At 44.5% G+C, this 22,745-nt stretch overlaps 1 protein-coding gene across 3 annotated transcripts in view; it reads right to left on the bottom strand.

Annotated features, from left to right (window-relative positions):
• LOC124307033 (B-cell lymphoma/leukemia 11A) overlaps positions 1–21,374 on the bottom strand; it is a 33,715-nt gene extending 12,341 nt beyond the window's left edge. For 2 of the 3 annotated variants that reach the window (XM_046768324.1, XM_046768326.1), the window contains exon 1: positions 8,173–9,511. In XM_046768324.1, the coding sequence (XP_046624280.1) occupies positions 8,173–8,209 (37 nt within the window). In that variant the 5' untranslated portion in view covers positions 8,210–9,511. Of the gene's footprint in view, positions 1–8,172; positions 9,512–21,309 lie in introns of those variants that run through there. The other variant, XM_046768325.1, reaches the window with a different exon arrangement.
• Between the last annotated feature and the right edge of the window lie 1,371 nt (positions 21,375–22,745).

Genomic DNA, 22,745 nt, shown 5'->3' with positions numbered 1-22,745 from the left:
GGCAGGCGCCATGAACTGAAAAAAAAGCTTTCTGCCTCCTTCGACTTTGAACTGACTCTCGATGGATTTTACTTTTCTCTCACGGATTTCGGGGCCCACAGGTGCCTTGGATAAGTCCGGCTAAAACGTCGACCGACGGACAAGCGGAGGGAATCAGTGACCAGAGGTGACGGACGCCGAAACGGCGGGTGTGTGGCAGAAAAATATCATCCCGTTTGCAGGGAGTTATGAAAAATATGAAACGGAGTTCTCACGGATCGGTTGAATGGACCGCGAGAGCGCCCCTCATGCGTATCGTGGGAGGATCTAGGTGGCCTTTGTCCCGGGCAGGACATTGTCCATTGAAATCGGGCAAACAGGTCCTAGAGTTGACCTGTCCCTCTTTTCAACCTCTTTCAGAGTGAGAAAAAAACCCTTTCGTGAAATTTTCATCAAAATAAATCATGTGGGATCGGACTGAATACAGTTATGCGTCCAGGTGTCTCGCACATGTCCGTTTGACCACATTTCAAAATTTTCAGACAAAATTTTGAGACACCGCTGAGAAGGAAATCTTATATTTTGGCATCGATTAAATCGAAGATCTGCCTCGTTAGGCTGTCGATGGTAACTTTCATTGTTTCAAATTTCAATACTTTTCAGAATGAGTGTGCGATCGTTGTGGGGATTTATCTTGTGATAAATTTTAGAATGGGGATGGATTGAAAAAAAAAATACCTTTCGTAACGACGTTAATATTTCACCGCAATATCACCGCAGCAATCAAAATTGAAATTTATTAATTATTGCGGTTGTATATTATACCCATTTCGCTACTCTCATCGTCAGCGAGTTTTGCAAAAGTTTGTCCACACCGTGTTTTCTGTTTTGTGTTCTACCTTTTATCGCTGCCCGGTGTACCGTGAGTTTCGGAGCTCGGCATTCCCCTGAATAATGTAACTCGACGCATGTGCGCCATACGAGTTCCTAATTAACAGATATGCGCCCTGCACGATCTTCGGTCAACGGGAGTGCGAAAATTCTCTTCGTTAAATCGCAAGCGTGAAGTTACATATTAAATAATTTAGAAAATTATCATTTAAAAAAAATCTCGTGTCCTTCTCTCCACGAACTCAACGACAAGCCGCACTTGAGTAAATTAATCCAGCCGAATAGACGTGCATAAAAAAGTTCGGTGAACTTGAAACGTAGCTCGGAAAAAATTCGTTCGATCATTTCGGGTTTGTTCCATCAGCTGTTTAGCTACTCTCGGCAGTATAAGCATACCCACGACAAAAGCCAATTTTTCAATTCTTTAGGTCAAAGGTTATACCGCCTACTCTCATTCAGCGGTCGAATCGTGTCTCGCCGTCACACTCGGTCACACCTCGACACGTTTGAATTCCTCCGTGAAAACTGTTGTACGGAGAAGGGTGTTTACCGAACCTGACCATCAGCTATCCCAACACCTTAGGAATAATTTTCTTAAAGCAATTCATTGTCAACTAGAAATACGTGAGTTGGATCATAGACGAGAAATGGAGGAAGAACTCGCTAAGAAGAAGAACAAGAAGAAGAAGAAGGATAAGAATGAAAAATAATAAAAAATTATCTGTATAGTGTCGAGAGATGCGCAGCGAAGGATTAATTTTCAACTACGAATCAAATTTATAATGACGGAAAATTGGGTCTTGAAAAATTTCATCGGAATCCGGTGACCGAAAAAATGAATGATATTTGCGTCAACTTTGAAAAACTCCATCGCAACCCCCCGCGAATCACGACCCCATTGCCCAAGAAATCGACAAAAGAATCACACTCGGAGACCACCCCACTGCCCCGAAAGTCACCCCTCCTGGTCCCATCTTTCAGCGCCATCGGTCCAGTAGCCGGCAATTATTGTTCCGAAAGAAAAAAATAAAAAAAAAAAAAAAAAATACGAAACTATCCCGTCGTGCCTTTGCACGAGGAGTGCGCCAATCGAGAGCTGAGGAAATAATTGTACATACCCACAGGGAATCGGCCACGCCGCTTTTACTATATATGCATGTCTCGGTTCGAGGTTTTTTTCCCCTTCAAATCAACGTCGCAATGGCCGGACATGATTTCTTAAATTTCTCTCGTGCGGTGTTTTTATTTTGCGGTGCTCACATTTTAAGTTAAAGCAAATTTCCTGTCCCGCTTGAACCGCGGCGCTTGATCGCGTTGAAAATTGTCGCTTCCCTTTCCGGCGCAAAGAATCAAACGGGCGCGGTCTTGGCTCAGTTGAGATCTTTTATCCGTCTTTGAGACGGGAACTGCACGTGTAGGTATACATGTATACAGGTGTGTACTCGATTACCTAAGACTTTTCCGACGTCTAGTTTCGAGTAAAACCAACCCAACCGTGCATCGAGTTTAGGTAATTTGTAATAAAAGAAGAAGAGGAAAGAGCAAGTACAGCAGAAAATGATTCAGCCTCAAGAGTCAATTTTGACCGTTCGACCTCGCCGCGTGGGGTCGAGGAAAAGTAGATAACTTTTAAAATAACTGGACTACACAGAGCGTCGGACTACGTGCCTGGCAGTTAAAAGCCTTGGCAAGAAAATACTCCAAGACGTTTCTATCCATCCGTCTCTCTCCCATTCGCTCGGAGGTAGAGAGGTCCTCCTTTGAGACCGCGGAGTTTCGGAGAGATCTAATAAACTCTAAAAACCGAAAGAAGTTCACCCGGGTTTCCTCGTCTGTTTTCGTTGTCCTCGGTCAGGGGGCGTTTAAACGTTGCAGTGCCGTATGCAAGGGCACACAGAAATTGCTTCGTTACACGGTGTGCGGTATAAACGACGATCCGTACTAACGTACATGTGTCGTATCTGTATGTACGTGCGTGCGTACGCGGAGGCTTCGGGTCAAAAATGGAAAAAGCCAAATGAAAATAAAAAGAGATTCTAAAAACACTCGCGTCCTCCCTATTCCCCTGAACTTGCTCTCCTAAACTTTATTTATAGAACCTCGCATACGTCCGGACACATACGTGTGTTGTACCCTCGATCTCTGCCTCTTTCGTGTAACGGGCGTCGAGGCACGTTGGTTGGTTGGTATACGGTATATGGTATGCCTATGGAGCGATTCAAATTTTCGTTTTGCCCCTCCAACGGTTTTCTCTCCTCTCCTTCGCGCTACGATTTTTTTCTCTCGTTTCTTCGCAGGTGAAATTTTGTACAAGAAACTTTCGCGATATACGCCGAGCGAACGTTGCTTATCAACAACCTCGTAAGCGTGATATAATAAATCGAGAGAGTCGGTGCAAAGTCAGCATTCGCGTCAGCATCCCCTCCCCGTTCGAAGAATACATACAGGTGTGATGTATACACCGTTCGAATCATTCACCGAGAGAAGTTTCTCTCTCTCTCTCTCTCTCTCTCTCTCTCTCTCTCTCTCTCGTTCTTTAAACGGCAACGAATCTTTACTCGCGGACTTAAACTTGCAAGAGAGGGTTGTACGAGGTAGGCGGGAGTAGGATAATTTCTGTAAAGTTATTTCCGGAGCTTTTCATCTCGGATAAAATAGTTTTACGACCTCTTAAGCCGTAAGTTTTCTTAAACGCCTTCAAACACCCTTAAACGGTTTATAGTAGGCGTTCAGCGTCGTACGTCGGGCGTAGAGAAAACCCCAAAAGATAGGCGTTTAGAAAAAGAAGCCTAAGAATAAGAAGAAGAATAGAAAGAGACAGGGAGAGAGACGCGCCACTCGGACGCCGCGCCGGTTCGATGGGACAAGGTAAATTTATGTTGTTTGTAGTGTCGGTTTCCTGGCCATTGTCCCTCATTGTCCGACACCGCCCCGCAGCAGCCCCTCACCTCCTGCATAAGGTGTGAACACTTCTGAAGCAATAATCTTCGGGCATTGTGGGCTTTGTTGGTCGTTCGGTCAAAGGGGGATGTCCAGGGCTACCTGACCATTGACCAGTCAGTCGGTCTTCAGTCAGTCCGCTCCGCTGCACTTTGCCTCCGTGCTAATAGTCTTTACCCAAGGGGGTCAAGATGTAAACTTGTGAATCAGGTGTCTCCGATATAATGGGCACAAAATGATTCTGTATCGGTTCTTAAGCCTGCAACAATGTAGTATTTACATTTGTCACCGTAATTTACAGTGGGAAAAGCGACCGAACATCATCGACAAGATACATCATCGGTATTCACAGGCGTGGAATAATTTGTACATATCGGTCTATCCGGGTGATTGTTTCTTCATTCGTTGCGATTAACAATCGCTATATTTTACGATCAACGACTCGCGGTACCGGCTTCAGGACGTAATCGAATATACGCAGACGGTGTGTCAGCCCGTGACCGTTGCTACAATCGCCTTCGACTTGTTCCAAAATGATATTCGTTTCGGTACTTCCTTGATTGATCAATTCCAGATCGTTATTGCAGAGCACGGGAGGACAGGAGAGGAAAGAAACGGTATACGTAATAGAATGTTTGCGATAGGCGTTGCGCGAGCGCGGCGTGGTGGCTGCAGGTGTGTCCAAGCCGGTGAATAAAAATGGTAAATACAAAATGGCCGCCGTTATAACACATACCGACCGTATCGCCGATGCTAATCCTCGTTAGGTGTATCGCGTATGACGTAGCGCTGTTTTTGGCCCCGAACATAAACTTAAAGAAAGGAGTGTAAGCAGTCAATGGTTTACAAAGACGGTCGGTTAGGTCGGACCTGCGGCAATAAGCCGGGGCAGTTATAACCGAAGTTAATCTCTTTCCGTACACGGTGATGTTTCGAAAGTCGATCGTTACACCTATAGAACGTATACCGCGGGCTTCCGTGCAGTTCGACCCCCCAGAAAAACGTACGAAATAAACCCACTTGACGTTAGCCTCGGCCGCAAATGGGAGCGAACCATCGTATATTTCAGACGGAATTGCCGGGACTAGATTGGATAGACGATATACAGCCTTGGCTAGTTTTGTCAGAAAATAGTGGGGCGAAAATTGTGCAGATAAAACGAGGCGCTGGCCAGTCTCGTCTGTTTTCGGAACGGCGGACCGTTTGCGATTCCGCGAGAAAAAATTAAGTAAAATTGTAAATGCGGATGTTCCCACCGCGGCTTCTCTATTCCTCGCCTGACACTGATAATAATTTGCGTCGACGCACCCCGACGTCGTTCGTCGACGACCCCTGGCGCCATCTCTAGGAGGGTGGTCGAACCACCCACGCACGATTTTCCATCTCCGACGAATCTTCGATCTCGGAACTTCATTTTCATTCAATTTTTATTACTCTCGGTCAATCCCTTTACAATTTTCCGCAAGGCATGATTTTTCCGTCGGCGATTCTTTGCGCCACCCACGTTGCGTCCCTGAGACGAGGAAAGAAACCACGAGCACCGGCCCGAGCATCCGTACTCTTTCGGGTCAGTTCTGTCCCGTGACATAATCCGACGCCACCTTACCTGGGCGCGTGCGGGGCGCGAGCCAAGAAAGGGTTGGTTGGTCGGGGCCACGCGGCGAACGAACTTGGCCCGGGAGGTTCATCTCCGAAGTCAAATCCGAAGAGGCATAGCCGAGGTGGAGTTTTTTGCGCCCGTGTCTTAACGACGAGAGAGAGGGAGAGAGAGAGAGAGAGAGAGAGAGAGAGAGAGAGAGAGAGAGAGAGAGAGAGAGAGGAGCGAGTAGGTACAAGGTGATCAAGCGTGCGCTTGCGTGTGTGTGTGTGTGTGTGTGTGTGTGTGTTACAGGGAGAGGGAGACGATCCTGCAACGGCGACGGGTTACATCAAAGACAATATTTAATAGATACGACACATATGTGTCACACGTGTCGAAGGAGGAGAGGAGGGAAAGAGTGGGTTGTCCGGGTGTTGAAAACACACTTTGTTTAATAAATAACAGTTTTTACGTATCTTACGTGTGCACTTGCGGATCCATTTGACGTGTAAAGACACCGTTGTTAAAACAATGCACCGACGGATACCGTTCAAAAGTTATACATATTATACGCTATCTGTTATACACGGTAGCCAACGTACATACAAACATACGTACATACATTTATACACATTCATACGTGTAGCGCATCTTATGTAGCTTTACGATTATTATGTGTGTAAGAGACGGTACAAGAAGACCGCGTTATACCTATGTGCAATCAAATTGCGCAATGAGAGAGAGAGAGAGAAAAAAAAAACAACAACACATTGTGAGCATATCAATTTTTTTCGCTTTCTTTTTCTTATCTTTCTCACGCGAGCAGATCTAGTTTTCAAACGCCTAGTTTCCTCCGTCTTTCTATCGAACTTGGATTCTTCCTTCACTGAGAAATCGTTGTTTTCCATCTCTTTTATTTTTTTTTTTATTTGTACTTTGTACAGGTTGAGAAAAACTAGCGCAAGGCGCAACGGAACTCATTTCTCCCATATACAGGTAGCCCGTATATCATCTCCGCTTGTGTTCGGTGTGAAAACAACTTCGTGTTCAATGACGTATCGATCTAAGAAAAACAGTTAATATGATTGCGGAAAATTTGCGACAGGTATGACGAGCGAAAAACCTGATGGAATCGTTAAGAGAAACTCCGATGGAGATAACGTTCGCATCGTTAAAATTCAATAGAAAATCGACGTTGATCGCTTAATTTTGAAAGCACGAAAGGAGGGAGGGGGAGGGGGGGGGGGGGGTGGTTAGCGGTAGGAAAGAAACCGAGAAAAAGACAGAAATCACGTATCGGATCAATTGACGAATCAATTGATTTGTGAAGAACCTCGGAAAAAAAAATTCGGGTATTTTTACCGCACTTAGCCCGCAGCTGTCAAAATTCATAACTGACACGAGAAAACACTGAATCATCTGCAAAGCCGCGTGGAGTAAAAGGGGAAATCCATGACGTACGCGCTGCACGGTTCTCGTTATCACCGCAGGTTGATCGAACGACGTCGGTTACAAGGAATCGCAATCGGAAATACGTTGTGATTTTTCTCTAACGTACAGGTAGATTCGACAGACGGTACAAGAGCGACGGGCGGGTCATCCGAAGATGCCCCCGGTATCTTTTCGCCCCGACGCCATCGGGCGGACTAAAGAATATCGCAGTTGTAATTAAGAAAACGACGACGCGAAAGGGGGATGAGGGGGTGGAAAAGTCTGTGAAAAACTCGCGCATGACAATGCGCCCCCCACCCGCCGTCCCCTACCCCCGTAACCCCTGCCGCGATTCCCCCCCTCGTCATCCTCGAGCAGAATTCAGGAGAGCTTCGCTCTTTGCGATCTCGTCCGAAGATGAAGAAGGGGGGTCAGGGGAAACCGACGGGGGGGTTACCAACTAATTAAAAATTCTCCAACTACCCCTCGACGATCCGCGAGTCGTTAACCTCGCGAAAATAAGGCGGCAGACGAGTTTTAACGCGCGGAGTAAGGAATCGCGAGAGTCGAGGATTCGGTATCGCGCGACGAGGGTCGCGGCTATTTTTTCGCGGTAACAAGTGACGAAACGAGTTGCAGGTTTTCTCTCTTTTTTTTTTTATTGTTCATTCATTTTCAACTGATTTCCGAACGATCAAGTTCGGAAAAAAACGCGTGAAATTACGGTATCGCGGACTAAACGGGAACTGTAATATAATCGAGCTTCGAGCAACGTCCTTTCACACATAATTAACCCCCTACTATTTGTAATTGAGGAGAAGTGCATGTGTCCAACGGAAGAGGCTCGATTCGCAAGTTGCGAAAAGAATGTAGACCGTTAGCGTTTCACTTTTTTTTTTCTTCTTTCTTTTTCATTTCTTCGCCTCGCAACGTCTACGTGGGAGAAGATACGAGATACAGAGAAAAGGAAACATGTTAGGAAAAAACAGCCGCTGGTACTTGGACGGAAGTTTTTTTCTTCTACTTCTTCTCGCAGAAACGGAGAATGTTACAATGTAGTACGGTATTTTTAGAGCGTGATAAGTCGGTAACTCGGAATGCACACGTCGCGATCGTATTGGAGAAAAGAACGATAGGTGACAATCGTACTCGGACTACCGGAGAACACGTCGCGCAACTTTTAGAGTACACTGGTTCTCTTCTTACGGCCGTTTCTCGCATCCCCGCGTTTAACAGGGACAAAATACCTTAGCGAGGAAACGGTGAAATAGAGGAACTTTGGAGAACGAAAAAAATGAGACGAGATCAGGATATATTTAATTCGAAATTACGAGTAATTCTTGGCGACTTACCTTGGGCAATTCTGACAGCTGGCATCTTGATCCTCATTTTGATAGTTCTGATCTTCTTTCCGCGGGAAATGGGGAAAAAGAAAATTAAAACAACAAAATGATTTGTTTTCCCGGACAAAAACTAGAAACAAGGTCCAGCTTCAGATTGTCACTTATAGTCGGTAACACGAAGCAATTGCAGCATCGCATCGCATCGCATTGCGCGGTTTCACCGCATTTCTGCGAAACTTTGTCACCATTCACAAAAAAACGTGATGAAAATTTGAATTAAAAGAACGTTAAATCGTAATAAAACAAAACCGAATGTTATATCCGCGTCGATTGATAAATAAATAAAACTTCTGTCAAATGTTCCTCATGTCTGTAAAAACTGTCACTGACCCTCTTTCCTTGTTTTTTAAACTGCTCGTAGCAGACTTGCGTTGTTACAACAGATTCGAATTTCGCATACGTTACGCTCACAACTGTTCAACCGATATAATTTAATTTTTGATTTAATTTGTCACTGGCGATCTTTGACGAGATTTCGAGAATCCCCCGCGATCCTCTAGCGGTTAAACTGTCATTTCACAAAACAGCGTTGAATTAAAAATTTGTCGATTCCCTCGTGGTTGGCGAAGAACTGACAGATTATCGTTGATTTACCGTCAGCGAAGCGTCATGACGATGTGGCACAGAACTGAACGTTTTATCAAAACCAGCAAATAGAATACGATAAGAAATTTTTATATTTTATCCTTGTTTTAATAAATATTTTCTTATTATTACACAACCCCTCCGTCGCCGAATAATTATTAAAATACCGTATTAAACGAGCGCGTACGTACATACAAGGATCGAGGCGAAGGAAAACGATAGAGGCGTAAACAAAAAAATAACTAAAAACAATCGATCACCATTCACAAACTGCTCTGCTCCTCTCGCTCGTTCGTTGTTCGACAATTATATCATCGGATATATTATTTACATTCAGCCGGAGGGGCGGTGCGGGGCTGGGGTGAGACGGGGGGTGGTCGAGGGTGTCGATGGATACGGTAATTAGAGATATCACGTCGACTCCTCGTGCGGCGTGTGTTTACTTCTTTCTTTATTTACTTATTTATTTATTTATCAATCTCGTTATGCGATATCCCCGTCGTACCACAGCCGCGTCAATCTCCTCGGCGTTGGTCCATGTGCCCGCAGAAGTCACACTGCCGGTATTCGTGCGTATTTAAATATCTCCGGAGGTACGGTGTTCGAGCGGAGCGATGCGGAGGCCCTCGAGTAAGTAGCTGTCACTGGTCGGAGAGCTCGTGCAAGAGTTCGGCGTGGACCTGGAGCGATGGTCCAGCGACGGCCGTATCTCTGAGTGGACTGTGGATAGCTGCGCCATGGCGGGGCGGTGGGGTCTGCTGTGTGGGGCACTTGGCGCACTTCGGACGCGTTCGGCAACCTTCGGCTCGACCGGACACCCCACGCGTCGTGGGGTGGCTTTGCACCCCCCCTGCCCCCCCCAACCCCCCCCACCCCTCTCCCTCAGCCCTCGCGCGAACGCGTCCTCGGGGTGGGGGTAGCCTCTACGTGGGGCAGAAATTTCGGGGTACGCTTTCCCGTGCCTCTATCTCCTCTGCTCGCGCGCATATATAACACACGCGACACACCGAGTCGCGGGGTGTAACCTTGCCGGGTGGAGGATTTTTTCACCCTCTTTCCTTGCTTTTCTTTGGCACATTCGCGCGTCTCCGTTTCTCTGTCTTGTGTAACGTTGGCTTTTCCATACCTAGGAATAGCGCATTGCATACACACATACATGTATTGTGTTATATACCTATATTATATACATGTAACATATAATAATCCGAAGATCTGGAGAACGGTGAAAGATCGATGCAGCGCTGGGTGCATGGTCACGATTTTAACAGGTCGATCCTTGATCCCGTTGACGTTTTTTTCTTTTTACTTTTTTCCCCCGTTGCCGCACCCGCCGTTCCAGGGTACGTTGTATCCGATACGTAACGCGGGTTACAGGCACACCGCGATTACTTCCCAAGTTGAATATCATCGGTGTTGAACGTAATCTTCGTGCGGTGCGGATACGTGAGAAGGTGCTTTGGAGGTATGAAACACACCGTGTGCGCCCACGCGAAGACGAACACAGACACACCGGTTTGCGCGATACTTATTATACTTTTTTCAAGTACCTTCGATACGTGCGTATGTGTGTGCGTGTGTTTGCGTGTGTGTACTCGCGTTTTTCGTGCCACTGTAGGTAAATGATATACCTGTACATCGATGTATGGAGCACACTGGGTAACCGTGCGATGAAATCGCTCGGGATTTTACCCGGGGAATGGAAAGTCGAGGCGGATGTGTAAACGCACACTGTGCTAATTGGACCCGTTGTCGTTGTCGGGGATATTTTTCCACCGCGGCGGAAAAATTCTCCTTCGTACTTTTGACGAGTTCGGAGCAGCGCGCACATCGCTTTCGAGTTACCGATCACGACGCTCTTCCTGCACTTGTTACAATCGTAAGTAAGGTTCACCCCGCGTTCCTTACGGTGGGAAATTATAAGAAATCGAGGATAAATACCTCGTGGTTTGATATGGATGGGTGGAGGCGTCGGTGAGTTGCCCCTCCTCCCACCCTTCCGACATACCTGCGTGCACGCGTGTAACAGACACGCGTGAATGTGTCCGCGGTAGCGTTGATACAGGCATAAACGTTTTAAATTAACTTCGGTAAACTGACGCAAGTAACGAGACGTGTAGTTGTATTTAAGGCCATGCTTTACTATGTACCTACACGTATCAATACACATTGCAGATTGGTGAACACGTGTGGTTTTTAAGTTTATATAGACACAATCGTACCGAGGATATAAGTACAAATATACTGTCCTAAAGTAGAGATGATGACATCCATCGTCGCGTTGTTGGATAATTAAACGAATTTCGGTTGCTCAGGTATCGGACCGATTTCCAGATTACAATATTGCTCGAGCAAAGCGTTCGGAGGCCGTAGAATATTTTTATTACTTGGTTTGTTTCCCTTTTGTTTTGCCATTTGTTAAACAGACAATGGGTAAACGGGTGCGAAAGAAACCAAGAAATCGATACAAATTTTGACTACTTCAAAGGCAGGGAAAAAACGGAAATTTTTTACATTGAAAAAATGAATGATAAGCGTCTGCGTCACCTCAATTTATTGGAATAGTAGTGAATCAAACTTCTCGACACATCCGGCATGTAAAACACTGTTTTCGGTTCAACGTTCCTAGTACGAATTCTAATACCGAGGATTGAAAGAAGACGTGCGGTGAAATCATCGTTTCAACAATGCCAAGAATTGTAAATAAATTCCGGTATTGTGTATGTCTGACTTTTTGTTCGTCCTCTTCTTTCGCTGTGTAGAAATTCGATCGATTTGAGAATGCAGGTGTCTTGGAAAGAAGCAAGAGCCGGCCATCCATCCGCCTCTGTTTTTCCGAGAGACAATGTTTTCGATCCTCTGGGTTCTAAATAACGCTGCGCCCAAGATTGGGTGCTTAAGATATTGGGCAGGTCCAGGAGAGACTGTCCAGGCCTCGAAGCAGACCGCAACAGCAGATAATTTTTCCGGATTGTTAAAACTCACTTCAGACTCGAAGAATTTCGCTCCTGCTGCACCAGGCCTGGGAAATTCTGTCGGCCCCCTTCCCTCCAATCAAGTGTCGCACTGCAGTCAAAACCACCCTCTTCAAAATTATAGGGTGCTCAAAATCGCGGGCGTCGTTGCCTGACCAGATCTGCGAGCCAGCCGAACCAAATCTCAATTTCAATCCCGTTCGCATTTTTCAATTTCTCATTTCATGCTTTCCGTATGAAAGAAAAAAAAAAAAAAATGTGTAGATACGTAAATAAATAAAATCATCGACTGCGACAAAATAATGCCAAGCGTTTTCAATTCCTGTCCCTCGTCGCTGTGAAATTTTATGCATTTATAGAAGTCAAGTTGAATGAGGTTGTCCGAAAGAAGGTGGGAAATTTATTTAGCGCCCGAAACTTATCTGTGGTCAGAGGTAATTCGTATTCTTTCAGCGAACCAGCGGGAGGACCGAAAACTTTAGTTTCACGGATTCCGGGACTTTGGGGAGCTTTCAACCTGCGGCAGGGCTCGAGATTGCGGCAAAAGATTTGAATAAGGGACAGATTTTATCGGAAAAATTTCAATCGCATTTTCATTAACACGCTGCTTCGAAATGCATACCGTTTACACAATCTGCCGAGCCTGCTTGGTGGAAAAATCCAATATTTTTCCTCGAAAAACCTCTTTGTCTAGGTCTCGACTAAATATAAGCACCAGGCCCAGACGACGGGGCCCAAAATCTCACCCTGCTCTTAAACCCTCTTGCTGGACTCACGCTGGACAAGCCAGACCAGAGACACTTCGCTATCGGAACTGTAAAGGCATATATAGGGTTCGAGGCCGCCAGGCCTGCCCTGTTTAACAAATCCCATACACACTCGGTAAGAGCACTTATAGAGTCGGTCGGATCTGTGTCCTGGCTAATCTTGACTCGAAATCACCCGAAACCTTTTTGAGGAAGGTGCGAAGTTAATTGATCGATTTCACTCGATGTGACTTGAGAACCGAATCTGACCTTGACGAGTGACTTTGACGATTGTGAAAAATTTACGATTTTTTTTCTCTTACAGTCCTCCAGATATATTTTAGTTGAGAAAATTTATTATACTCCGAGTATACAACGGGTAGGATCACAACGATTTGATTGTGAGAAAAATTGCATGAATAAAAATTTCAAGCCCCTCGATTCTTCTCTTCCGCCGGCGGCGGCTCCACGCTTCGGTGCTCGACGGCTGTCTTCATCGGTCCTCATCGCTAGCCTCTCTTGTACCGCGTCAGCGCGCCTGCTCCCCCACCTAATTGCCCTGCTCAACTTGCGTTCGGAATCTCTGTCACTTCCACAATCATTTTCAATACAATTGTTATCATCGAGTTTTTCTACGATTTTACGAAATCGATCATTTTTAAATAACCACGTACACGTTATCTATGGACAGGTGGAAAATATAAATAATTACCAACACACGTATACGTACGATATATTGAAAAATACAAGCCTGGATGTCAGCGACCGCTATTTACCGACCACTTGATACGTCAATGTTATTATACATATGCTTGGACATCGGTATATTGATTCATACATTTGCGACATGTGGCCAAGGTATTTATTCAGAGTCTATGTTGTGAAATGCATGCCCATTATTTATATCTCCTACATTGCAAACGCGTGAAAGGAGCATTGTAGCTCCTTTCAATTCATTCCGACGTAATATTTTATACTCTCGATTTTTGGTCCAGAAACAGGTATGTCGACGTGTGATCGAACAGATTTTGGAAAAGTGTAAAAACATGTGATTTTACAAATGGAAACATTTCTTCATTTTCAATGTTTCAGATATTCGTCGCTAATACAATTTCAAACTTTAACTTTATTTTAAATGTGACAAATTCGCTGTGAATACGTAAATAGTGAACTTTCGCGCTTTTGTTTTTAACCCGACGATGCAGCGATCGAGCTTATATTATATATCTGTGGACTTCTCAGCCAACAAATGTACGATTGGCTACTGTGAAATGTACGGATGAAAATATTTACACTTAAGACTTTCAAGTTTTCAGCCGCTTGTTTCGGAATTGGGAAAACAATTTTGCAGACATAGCAATAGCATTGTGTTTTTTCGACTACTGAAGGTACATCGCTCGCTAAAAGTATCCGGCCGTAGAGATGAACGGAAAATATCGCATCCGCGAGAAAAATTAGTAATCAAGAATAAACTTTAATTAACCTTGTGGTGAATTATCTCAAATTATCGGAACCCTCAACTTACAGAATTCTTGATAATTCCTAAAATGCTGGTTAAGAAGCAACAAAATAAAAAAATAAAAAATTCAATATTCAACCAATTGATTGGTTAAAAAATTTATAACTCCAAAACTGAAAGCCCAGGCATATTCATTCCGGTTTCAAAAGTTTTGCTTTTTAATGTAACAAATAATGATTTTTTATCGGTAAAACGGTGTTTCACGTTTCACGTTTTACTTTTATTATTTCTCTCCAAATTCTTCACCATATTTAGATTTTACAATAATCAGTGACGAATATTTGAAAGATTCAAAATTAAAAAACCAATGTTACGTTCTGACGAGGCACCCAAAAAATCCGTACCTGGTTTGAAGAGCTACCTTAAGTGTTAGCCAGAAAATAGCCATCACGATCATGTTATACAAGCCAGCGCAGAATATAAGCACCGAGAAATTTTTAAGGAATAGACTAGCAGTATGCGAAAATGACGAGAACATTTTACGGCAGTTTAGATTGAAATACCAGATCAAGAAATACTTGGCATCACCGACCAAATAATGGTTATAAATAAATTTAAGTTGTTCAATTACATGCGTTTTGCGTTTACAGTGTTTCGTACCGACGTTGTGTAGCATTTGTATGCATTGCATATGTGTATATATATATATATATGTGTGTGTCAGTCCGCTCGGACACGAAGCGACGACGCACTCGGGCTTGTTGCCTTGAGAAATAATTAATTGAAGGGAAAGCATGGTCACCAACTTTTCAACCCTTAAGAATAATTCATCACGGTCGACGGGCGTATCTACGTTTTATTTCTGACGGCTCGTAAGACAGTTCAAGTAAATAATTGATAACATGTAATTAACCCGGGATTCCCAATAGGAAGAACCCACTAGCGAGAAATTGGTTAAAGTTAAAACTGTAGAATACCTAGATCATTCGTAGAAAACCGCTTTACAGCTCACAGTGCAGATAATCACTGGTGGGCAAATAAAAAAAAAAAACACTAATTTTTTTTTATGCTTCTTATTATTATGTGTAATTATAATAGATTTGATGCTCTTGAATCGAAATATAGTAATAAAAATTATGTACCACGTATATTTTTTTAATGTAATGTTTTTTTTTTTTAATAAAACGCTATTTTTCCTTACAAATCATAACCAAACACTGATGATCGCAGCAATCTTTATAAAAAAAAAGTTATAAACTTAAGAAGTTTAGACATTAAAATCATCAGAAAATTTGTCTACTAGTATAATTCTAGTTATTTAGTAGTTTTCTTTCTATTCGTATCATCGATTGAAGTTTCACGACGAATCTCTTCTCTTTCTAATTTCTCCTTCAAATTCTCTTCATATCAGTTCGAACTGGTTTTGTATATACAGATACTATTTGAATAGACTTAAGTAGTGTAAATGCAAAAACAAAATACAACATATTCTGATGCTCGAACAAGAAATAAAAAAAATCATATCGTGTAATACCCTTCATGCTGTAATAATTTCTTCTGTAATGACGATTTCGTCGCAGACACGTGTAATCTTAAAGAAACGTGAATACTTGTAGTGTGAATTCGTTCGAAAACACAGGGACTAATTTTGTTTCTGTTTTCGAGCCGCACACACCTCCTTTAGCCAGAAATTCGTACGAGTCCGAGAATCGAGGTTGACGCGAGCTTTCAGCTTGCGCGTCACGCGGGCAAGTGAAAAAACGAAGCCGAGAGTTTCAGGCCGCGTATAATTCGTTTGATAATTTGAGTCACCCGGTAGTGGATGAGGAGTTAGCTTGATGGCAAAGACGCGGTCGTCCAAAGGGTGAAAAAACGTACTGGTGCGCGCGGACCATCTTGGACCATCGTGGTGACGATGGCCCCCCTCCTCACCCCAGGGCTCCTCCATACCCCAACAACGCATCCTGTTCGGGGCTTTAAGATTATTTTTACTTGGAGGCAAAAAAATTCTGTCTGGCGACTCCGAGACGCACATGTGCGTTTCGTGCCGCTGTACATCACTGCTAGAGGCAGATTCTCTCCAGCGTCCAGTGCCAGAGTCGTGGACCGACGTCGTCAGCGTCGTGGGAGCCCCGATATCCCCCGGATCTGCGCTGGCCGCGTTTGGAAGTCGAATTTTGACGCGGGCTGGTCTCGTTTCGCGTGAAAAACAAAAAAAAAAAAAAAATACCGAGCGCCTTCGGTCTCGGACAAATCGTTCCGCTGGCTCTCTTCTCGCATTCGGTGAAACCGCGCGGTGGGCTAGCTTCTTAGATCGTCCGCATGTGACAACCGATAACCGTTGGCTGCAGACTGCACGCCGCTCGCTACGAGGAGTTAAGAAAAAACATCGCGTCCGAGGAGAGCGAGACTACGCCACTGCGAGCATGTGTGCTTGTGAAGTGACAGACACCAAATATAACCAGAGACGGACCCCTTGCCAAGGGTGTTTGGAAGTTGGCTCAACGACGCAAGGGTTGCGGGAACCTGCAAGCTTCCCATACGTGTGTGTCTACGTACTGCAGTCATGAATGCCCCACGATTTACAGAAATTCTATCTAATCCATTCGGCTTTGTACTCTTTGTATTTGCTAGGCCGATTCTGAAGGCTTGTGTCCTTTCGATTCAATACGCCAACGAAGATATGGTTCCTAATCGATGTACATAGTTTGCAAATCGTCATCTTCAAAAATTTTTTGGTCGAATATTTGTATCGAATGAATCATCCTGATGTGTTGAAATTTTCATCCGCTTGAGAAAAAGTCACGGGATTAGAAAAAAAACCCCAAAAAACACGTTTTAAAATCTTTAAGAAAATATTCCCATTAGCCTGAAAAAATTCGCAAATCGAATGAGACTTTTTTTCCCCCGAGCAGATTTTCCACCTGATTTGCTCATTTTTGTATCATGCGATCGTGGGTGTATGGAAGAGCTCGTTGCGGGTGAGGATATATCTCGACTTGAGATCAGAGACGTAGCTATATATATCCACGCGAGCAGTTACGGAGAAAGTAATTCGATCTGGAATCGGTAGCCGTTGGATATAATATATATCGGTAGAGGATGACGGGTAGTAGCTCGCGTGTCACGGAGATTTATACTTGGTTCGCTAATGCCCTGCACGATTTCTTCGTCTTCTTCTTCTTCGCTCGGGCTTTCCGAAGATTAGGGGAGGAGGTTGCGGGATGGGTTGCGTTGGGAAGGTGGCGGAAGGTACCGTTTCAGGGCATTTCCTCACCGAGTGAAACACGCCCTCGAAACGATCTCCGTCTAACGATCTTTCGCAATTTTAATAGATCAACTTCACACGGTTGCGCGCGTGCACGCCGCATTATAACGATCGGTTCACTCTGTCCGCGTTTCGCGGTAAAAGAGCGATTCGCGATTGGACGACAAGAGAAGCGTTGCGTATATTCGTTTCCTCGCGTATCCTTTGACCGCGTTTCCAATTTGCCGTTGATTTAATGGACGCCCGGTAAATTAGAGGCTGAAATAAGGACGAAGCCGAGGTCCGTTCGATCCTAGACTCCTCTAAATCCCCCATCAGCTTCTGCAGTGCAGTGTGGCTGTGTCAGCCACTCTGCGGCAAGACCGCGAAGATGTTTTTTCCCATGTCCATTTTTGCATAAAAAAATTCTCACCGTCGAAGTTTCGCACGACCCCTTGAAGCCGCGGTGAAGGTGAGGAAGTAAAAAACTCAATGAGCGAGAGGGAGAGAGAGAGGGAGAGAGAGAGGGAGGGAGAGAGAGAAAGAAAGAGGGAAATGAGAAGTGAAAAAATTTATTCCGGGGGGTAACCTTCCGCTAGGTGCTAGGTGTAAGTCTATGGGGCCCCGCGATGGGATATGGTACGCGAGCCTCGAACGGACCCCTTGGTTTTTTATGGGAAGGATATCGAGCGGGCTTAAAGAGCGTAGGGAAGGCCAGCCCAGGAACTCCTAAACGAAGACGGAAGTAGCGTATAAAAAAGCTTACGGTACCCCAAGTGGCACAGATTCTCCTCCCAGTGCAGCGGAAGGTGAAAAAAATGTATTAGAAAAAATTGAAATACTGCTAGGTTGTTAGCCGAGATGAGGGGTGTGCGCGCGCTGCCCCCTCTGCCCCCCTCCCGCCCCCCCAGACAAAACTTTGCCAAAGACGGGTGCGCGGCTGCCCCTCCATTCCCTGTTTTCGAAATTTTTTCAAAAAATCCAACAATTTCCGTGTGAAAATTTTTACGCAGTGTCGCAAGTGGCGCAGGGGAGAAAGCGCAAGCTGCGTGCTTCGACGATCGCGAAAACGGATCGAAAACTTTCGAGTAGGTGATATTCGGCGGTCTTAGGAGGAGATTCGAATAAGAGTAATGAATTTTGAACATTTTCGGAATCGCTATACTACGAATTGCGGCGCACGTCGAGAATAAAAAAGACGACGAATAACAGAGGAATAAATGAAGAAGGAAATTGCAGGGAGCGCGGAATGTGAGAAGGGCGTAAAAATAGTTTTGGCGGTCGGTTCGTTAAATTCACGACAATCGAAGTCTTATCAAATTCTATCTCGAAAAAAGGCCGGTCTCCCCTTTCACGTTTCATTCAGTCTTTCTTAGGGACCTTCAACTCTATAGTTGTTCGGCCGAGATCTTAAACGCGAAGGCTCAAGCCGTTACCCCTAAATCGGAGGCCTTCGGGCCCTCAAGTCCCCACCTCGCCGCCCCTTCCGCAGTGGCAGATGGCCAGCCAAGGGGTAAGAAAAAAATGTGAAAGAAAAAAAGGTTTATAAAAAGGGAATGAAAAAGCACGGGCTGGGCAGGGGATGATGCCCAGGAACCACGTGTGTTCTCTTAAATTCGTGAGACCATTTCGTCTTCCGATGGACGCCGAAGGAGGCACCAGATTTTTCGTCCTTTGATCAAATTTCGACCATTCACGTACGGATGTTTTTTGTTTTTTTCTTCCTCCTTCTCTTCTTCTTCTTCTTCTTCTTCTTTCTACTTTTGTTTCCTCCTTATTTTACTCTGCTGTTCTCTCTCCTCAGCTTCTTATGTACCACAGCGAGACTCTCTTAATCTGTCCACGAGCTCACGAAACCAAGAAGATCCAACAGCACGCCGGCTTACTCCAAACTTTTTTGAGTGGACCGTTCGTTGACAAGACGCTGTAGGTATAATTTAAAAACACTCGACTCCAGTTGCGGGTCTCGTTCATTCGGATCGGCTTCAAGACTTTGTCTTCTTTTTTTTTCCTGCTATTTATTCGAGAACAAAAAATACTTCCCATTGTACCCCACCTTTAATTTCTGTATATTATCGTTGCTGCGCGTCTTTCGTCGAAACAGGTAAACCTGCCCGACAGCAAAGGGAGTCACAGAGAAATTTTGCAAAAAAAAAAAAAGAAATGAAAAGTAAAACTGATAAAAACCAAAATGTAGCGAATGAAAAAAAACGGACTCTGCTTTTTCCAAACAGGTGCGTTAATTACTAATGTATAATACTCGGTGATAATTACCGCAGGCTGTATACCTAATTATATTTATCAAGGCGTTGTATTTATTTAATTTAACACGTTGTGTCGATGTGCGAGCTTTGAATGAGACTTTTTTTTCAAATTGAATTGGCAGCCGGCATTGTAAACTAGGAGGAATATACGGTGTGTTCTAATTTCGAGGTTCCCCGGAAATGGCCGGCAGATTAATACCTGTCCACTGTAGAGTATATCCAGTATAGGGGTTCGCCAATTTAAAAGCAATTTTCTCGAATCCCTTGAATAAGACGAAGACAAGAAAGAAGACGAAAAAGCGGAGGAGGTGAAAGTGGGATGAATAGTAAAAAAAAAAAAAAAAAACTCACAATCACCTCTTCCCACGGTTGGTCAGCTGGTCTGCGCTAAGATGCGCTTAGTTGTTTTTTTTTATGAATTTCGATTTTTCTACCTGAGTCCATCCTGGGTCATCCAAGATTCAGGATAGGTAGAGACTCCGGGTTTAGGATCCTTTACAGTTACGCAAAAAGATCCTGCAGCGTGATAAAAACGAAAATTTGTGCCGCACCGTTGTGGAGGGAGGAAGGAGATAATAAGTGAATGATTACCAGATATTTATTATCCGGAATCATTAACCTCTCCTAAAATTTCAACCTCACCACGTAGGTATACAGAGCTCTAAGATTCCTTCCGGCAACATTTTCCCCGACACCTGCTCCTCACCACTCGATTTTGAAGTTTAGTTGCAGGTTACGGGATTACAAGAAAAACATGAATTCAAAAATCAAATAAAAATAACAAAACAGAAATGAAAACGAAACGGCGAAAAAGGAACGATCACTGGTTCTCTCGGGACGAAAACGAACAACACATCGTCCTAGCGGGACAAAGATCCTCTCGGAGATTGGGCAATGTGCAGAGCCTTAACTGTCGACCTGCTCCAAGCTCCTGGTGATGGATAATTGCTTCCTTGGTGACCCGAGTGGCTTCCACGAATCGGACCATCTTCTGGCTAGTCAATCCTAGCTCAGTCCTTATCCCCGTTTTCCCCTTTCGGCGAAAATCAGACTAGCCTGTGACGGTGGTGGGAAATTTCGCTTGAATCGTTGTATCAACGAGTTGCGGAGGGAAAGAAGCGGGGAATAAAAATTGGCGTAGCTACAAGAGGTTAGCCTGTCGACTAATATACCTACACTCTAACCGCCCACGGCTGGAAGATTCTCTTCAACGTGGTGAAATATTACGTGAACCGTGGTGAACGCGGATTCAGCGAGCTGTACGCCGGGTCAACTGGCAAGCGATCACGGACGGACAAAGAAGCGTATTTTTTCGCCTCCCGCTTTCGAAGGAAGTGATGCATTTTTCGCACAGTTAAAAATAGTCGGACGGTGTCGCGGACTGCCCAAGGGTCAGTAACTCCTGATGCACTCCGTTGGGTCAAAAATAGCCCAGTATGGGGAGAAAAATTATTTTTCGCGCTAGAGACACGCGTGCGATTTACGCGACGCGCCGCACTGCGCATTATTCGCAGGGAAATTCAAACGACTAGCCGAACAGATGTAATTGATGGTATTCACCGACTGCACTCGTTAAAACACGCCGTGAATTATTCACTGGCCGTTGTTACTTGGAAATAACGTTAAAATACGTAATTTCAATGATTCTCAAACCTCTTAGAAAGTAAAGTAGATAGTAAAAAAATGTGTTCCCAAGTCATGCAAAAAAGTTGAAAAGAGTGTAATCGTTGCACAAATCTAGCCGGTGAAAGGAGAGGAGGAAAAAAGGAATGAAAGAGAAAGAAAAAAAAACCTTCAATCGATGTGGACTGACCGTTTGGCATTGATGGAAGTGTCATTGACAATATCGGAGGCAGCCAAGAGATGCGGAGATTTTGTTCTGCAGCGAGGAGTTCGGCAGATCGGATGGCGGGATGGAAGGTCCGATTTTGCACCGTCAGGTCTCGGATATTATTCACGGTGCCGATCTTTTGTAGAGGGCGCTGCCCGGTTGTCATATTTGCCTATGATGGACGATTTTTAGGAAAGCTAGGAGGGACAACAAACAGATTTTCGGAATGACGTGCAAAATTCATTGATCCTTCTTGCGCCGAACGGACCACATTTGGGCAATTCTGTTGATTATGACCGGTTGGACAACTGCGGATTCCTACGACTAGCCGGACTTACCGACCTTTCACCTTTTCGAACTAAACTAGGTATAACACTCCGCTAACTGCATTGTCGAAATTTTCGCACGGTTACGAGGATCTAGATTATCCAGTGTCCGGAGGAAGAAGGAGAAAAGAGGAGAGGAAGAAATCGCGGATGCAGGAAAACAGGGTCAGCAATAATTCGTCTCGAAGGTAAGAAGCCGCGCGTTATACGACTAACCGTCGTTAATAGTTTTAGCCGCGTCAGAAATTGAGAAAATTTCTTGCTGTGAGGTTGGAAATTATCAGGCGATGCCGCAATGGGAGGAGGAGGGCCGGAGGCTCAGTGGAAGTCTTTAAGTGGTTCGCGAGCCGCGAGCGCGGAGACAATCGAGTTTAAAATTTGTAATGAAATTAGGAGGGGCGCCCTCCTCCGATGCCTTCCGCGATTGCCCGTGGTGTTTGTTGCCTTTGTGCGGAAAATGAAAAGTAAAACGCACCAAACCGAGAGAGAAAGGCTGCCGGACTGGAAGCCACGGAGGAAAGCCACGTGACGCGGCCGATTCAGTTGGGACGAAATAACGCGGCGATTGTCGCGAGAATCGCCGAATTTGCGGAGGTTAGCCGTCTAAAATTTGATGCTATTTGTGAGTTTACACCGAGATACTCGTGGACCGAGTATTTGTTAATAATTATGAAAACAATAAGCTACCGAGAAATCTACAACATAGTAGAATTAGTAGAAACCGAAGCTTGGATATTTACGATACAATTCGAATCGCTTCAAATTTTTAGAAAATCTAACTAGACTCGACTGTTTTCCACAATTTCGCTAGAACGCTTTTATTCCGTCATTTTGGGAACGTAGAATTCAATTCTACAACATTGCACAGATATTGATAAAGAGAAGCGGACGGCAACATTGAATTCACTGCTAATAGCAATAAAAAATAAATAAAATCTGTGCAGCAAAATTGTCGAAAATCATCAAATTGTGGTCAACCAACATCCCTGAAAAATCGACGTAGCCTGACGTAATTCAAAAGTATAAACATTCCGATGCGGAATGCCGAAGAATCTCCTTCCTCAAAGTCGCTGCCGGCCGGTTGGCCGGGCG

This window comes from Neodiprion virginianus, chromosome 6, assembly GCF_021901495.1.
Source record: "Neodiprion virginianus isolate iyNeoVirg1 chromosome 6, iyNeoVirg1.1, whole genome shotgun sequence".
In the NCBI taxonomy this organism is placed as follows: domain Eukaryota; kingdom Metazoa; phylum Arthropoda; class Insecta; order Hymenoptera; family Diprionidae; genus Neodiprion; species Neodiprion virginianus.
Note: the sequence above shows the minus strand (reverse complement) of the source record. Positions and strands in the feature narration are given on the sequence as shown.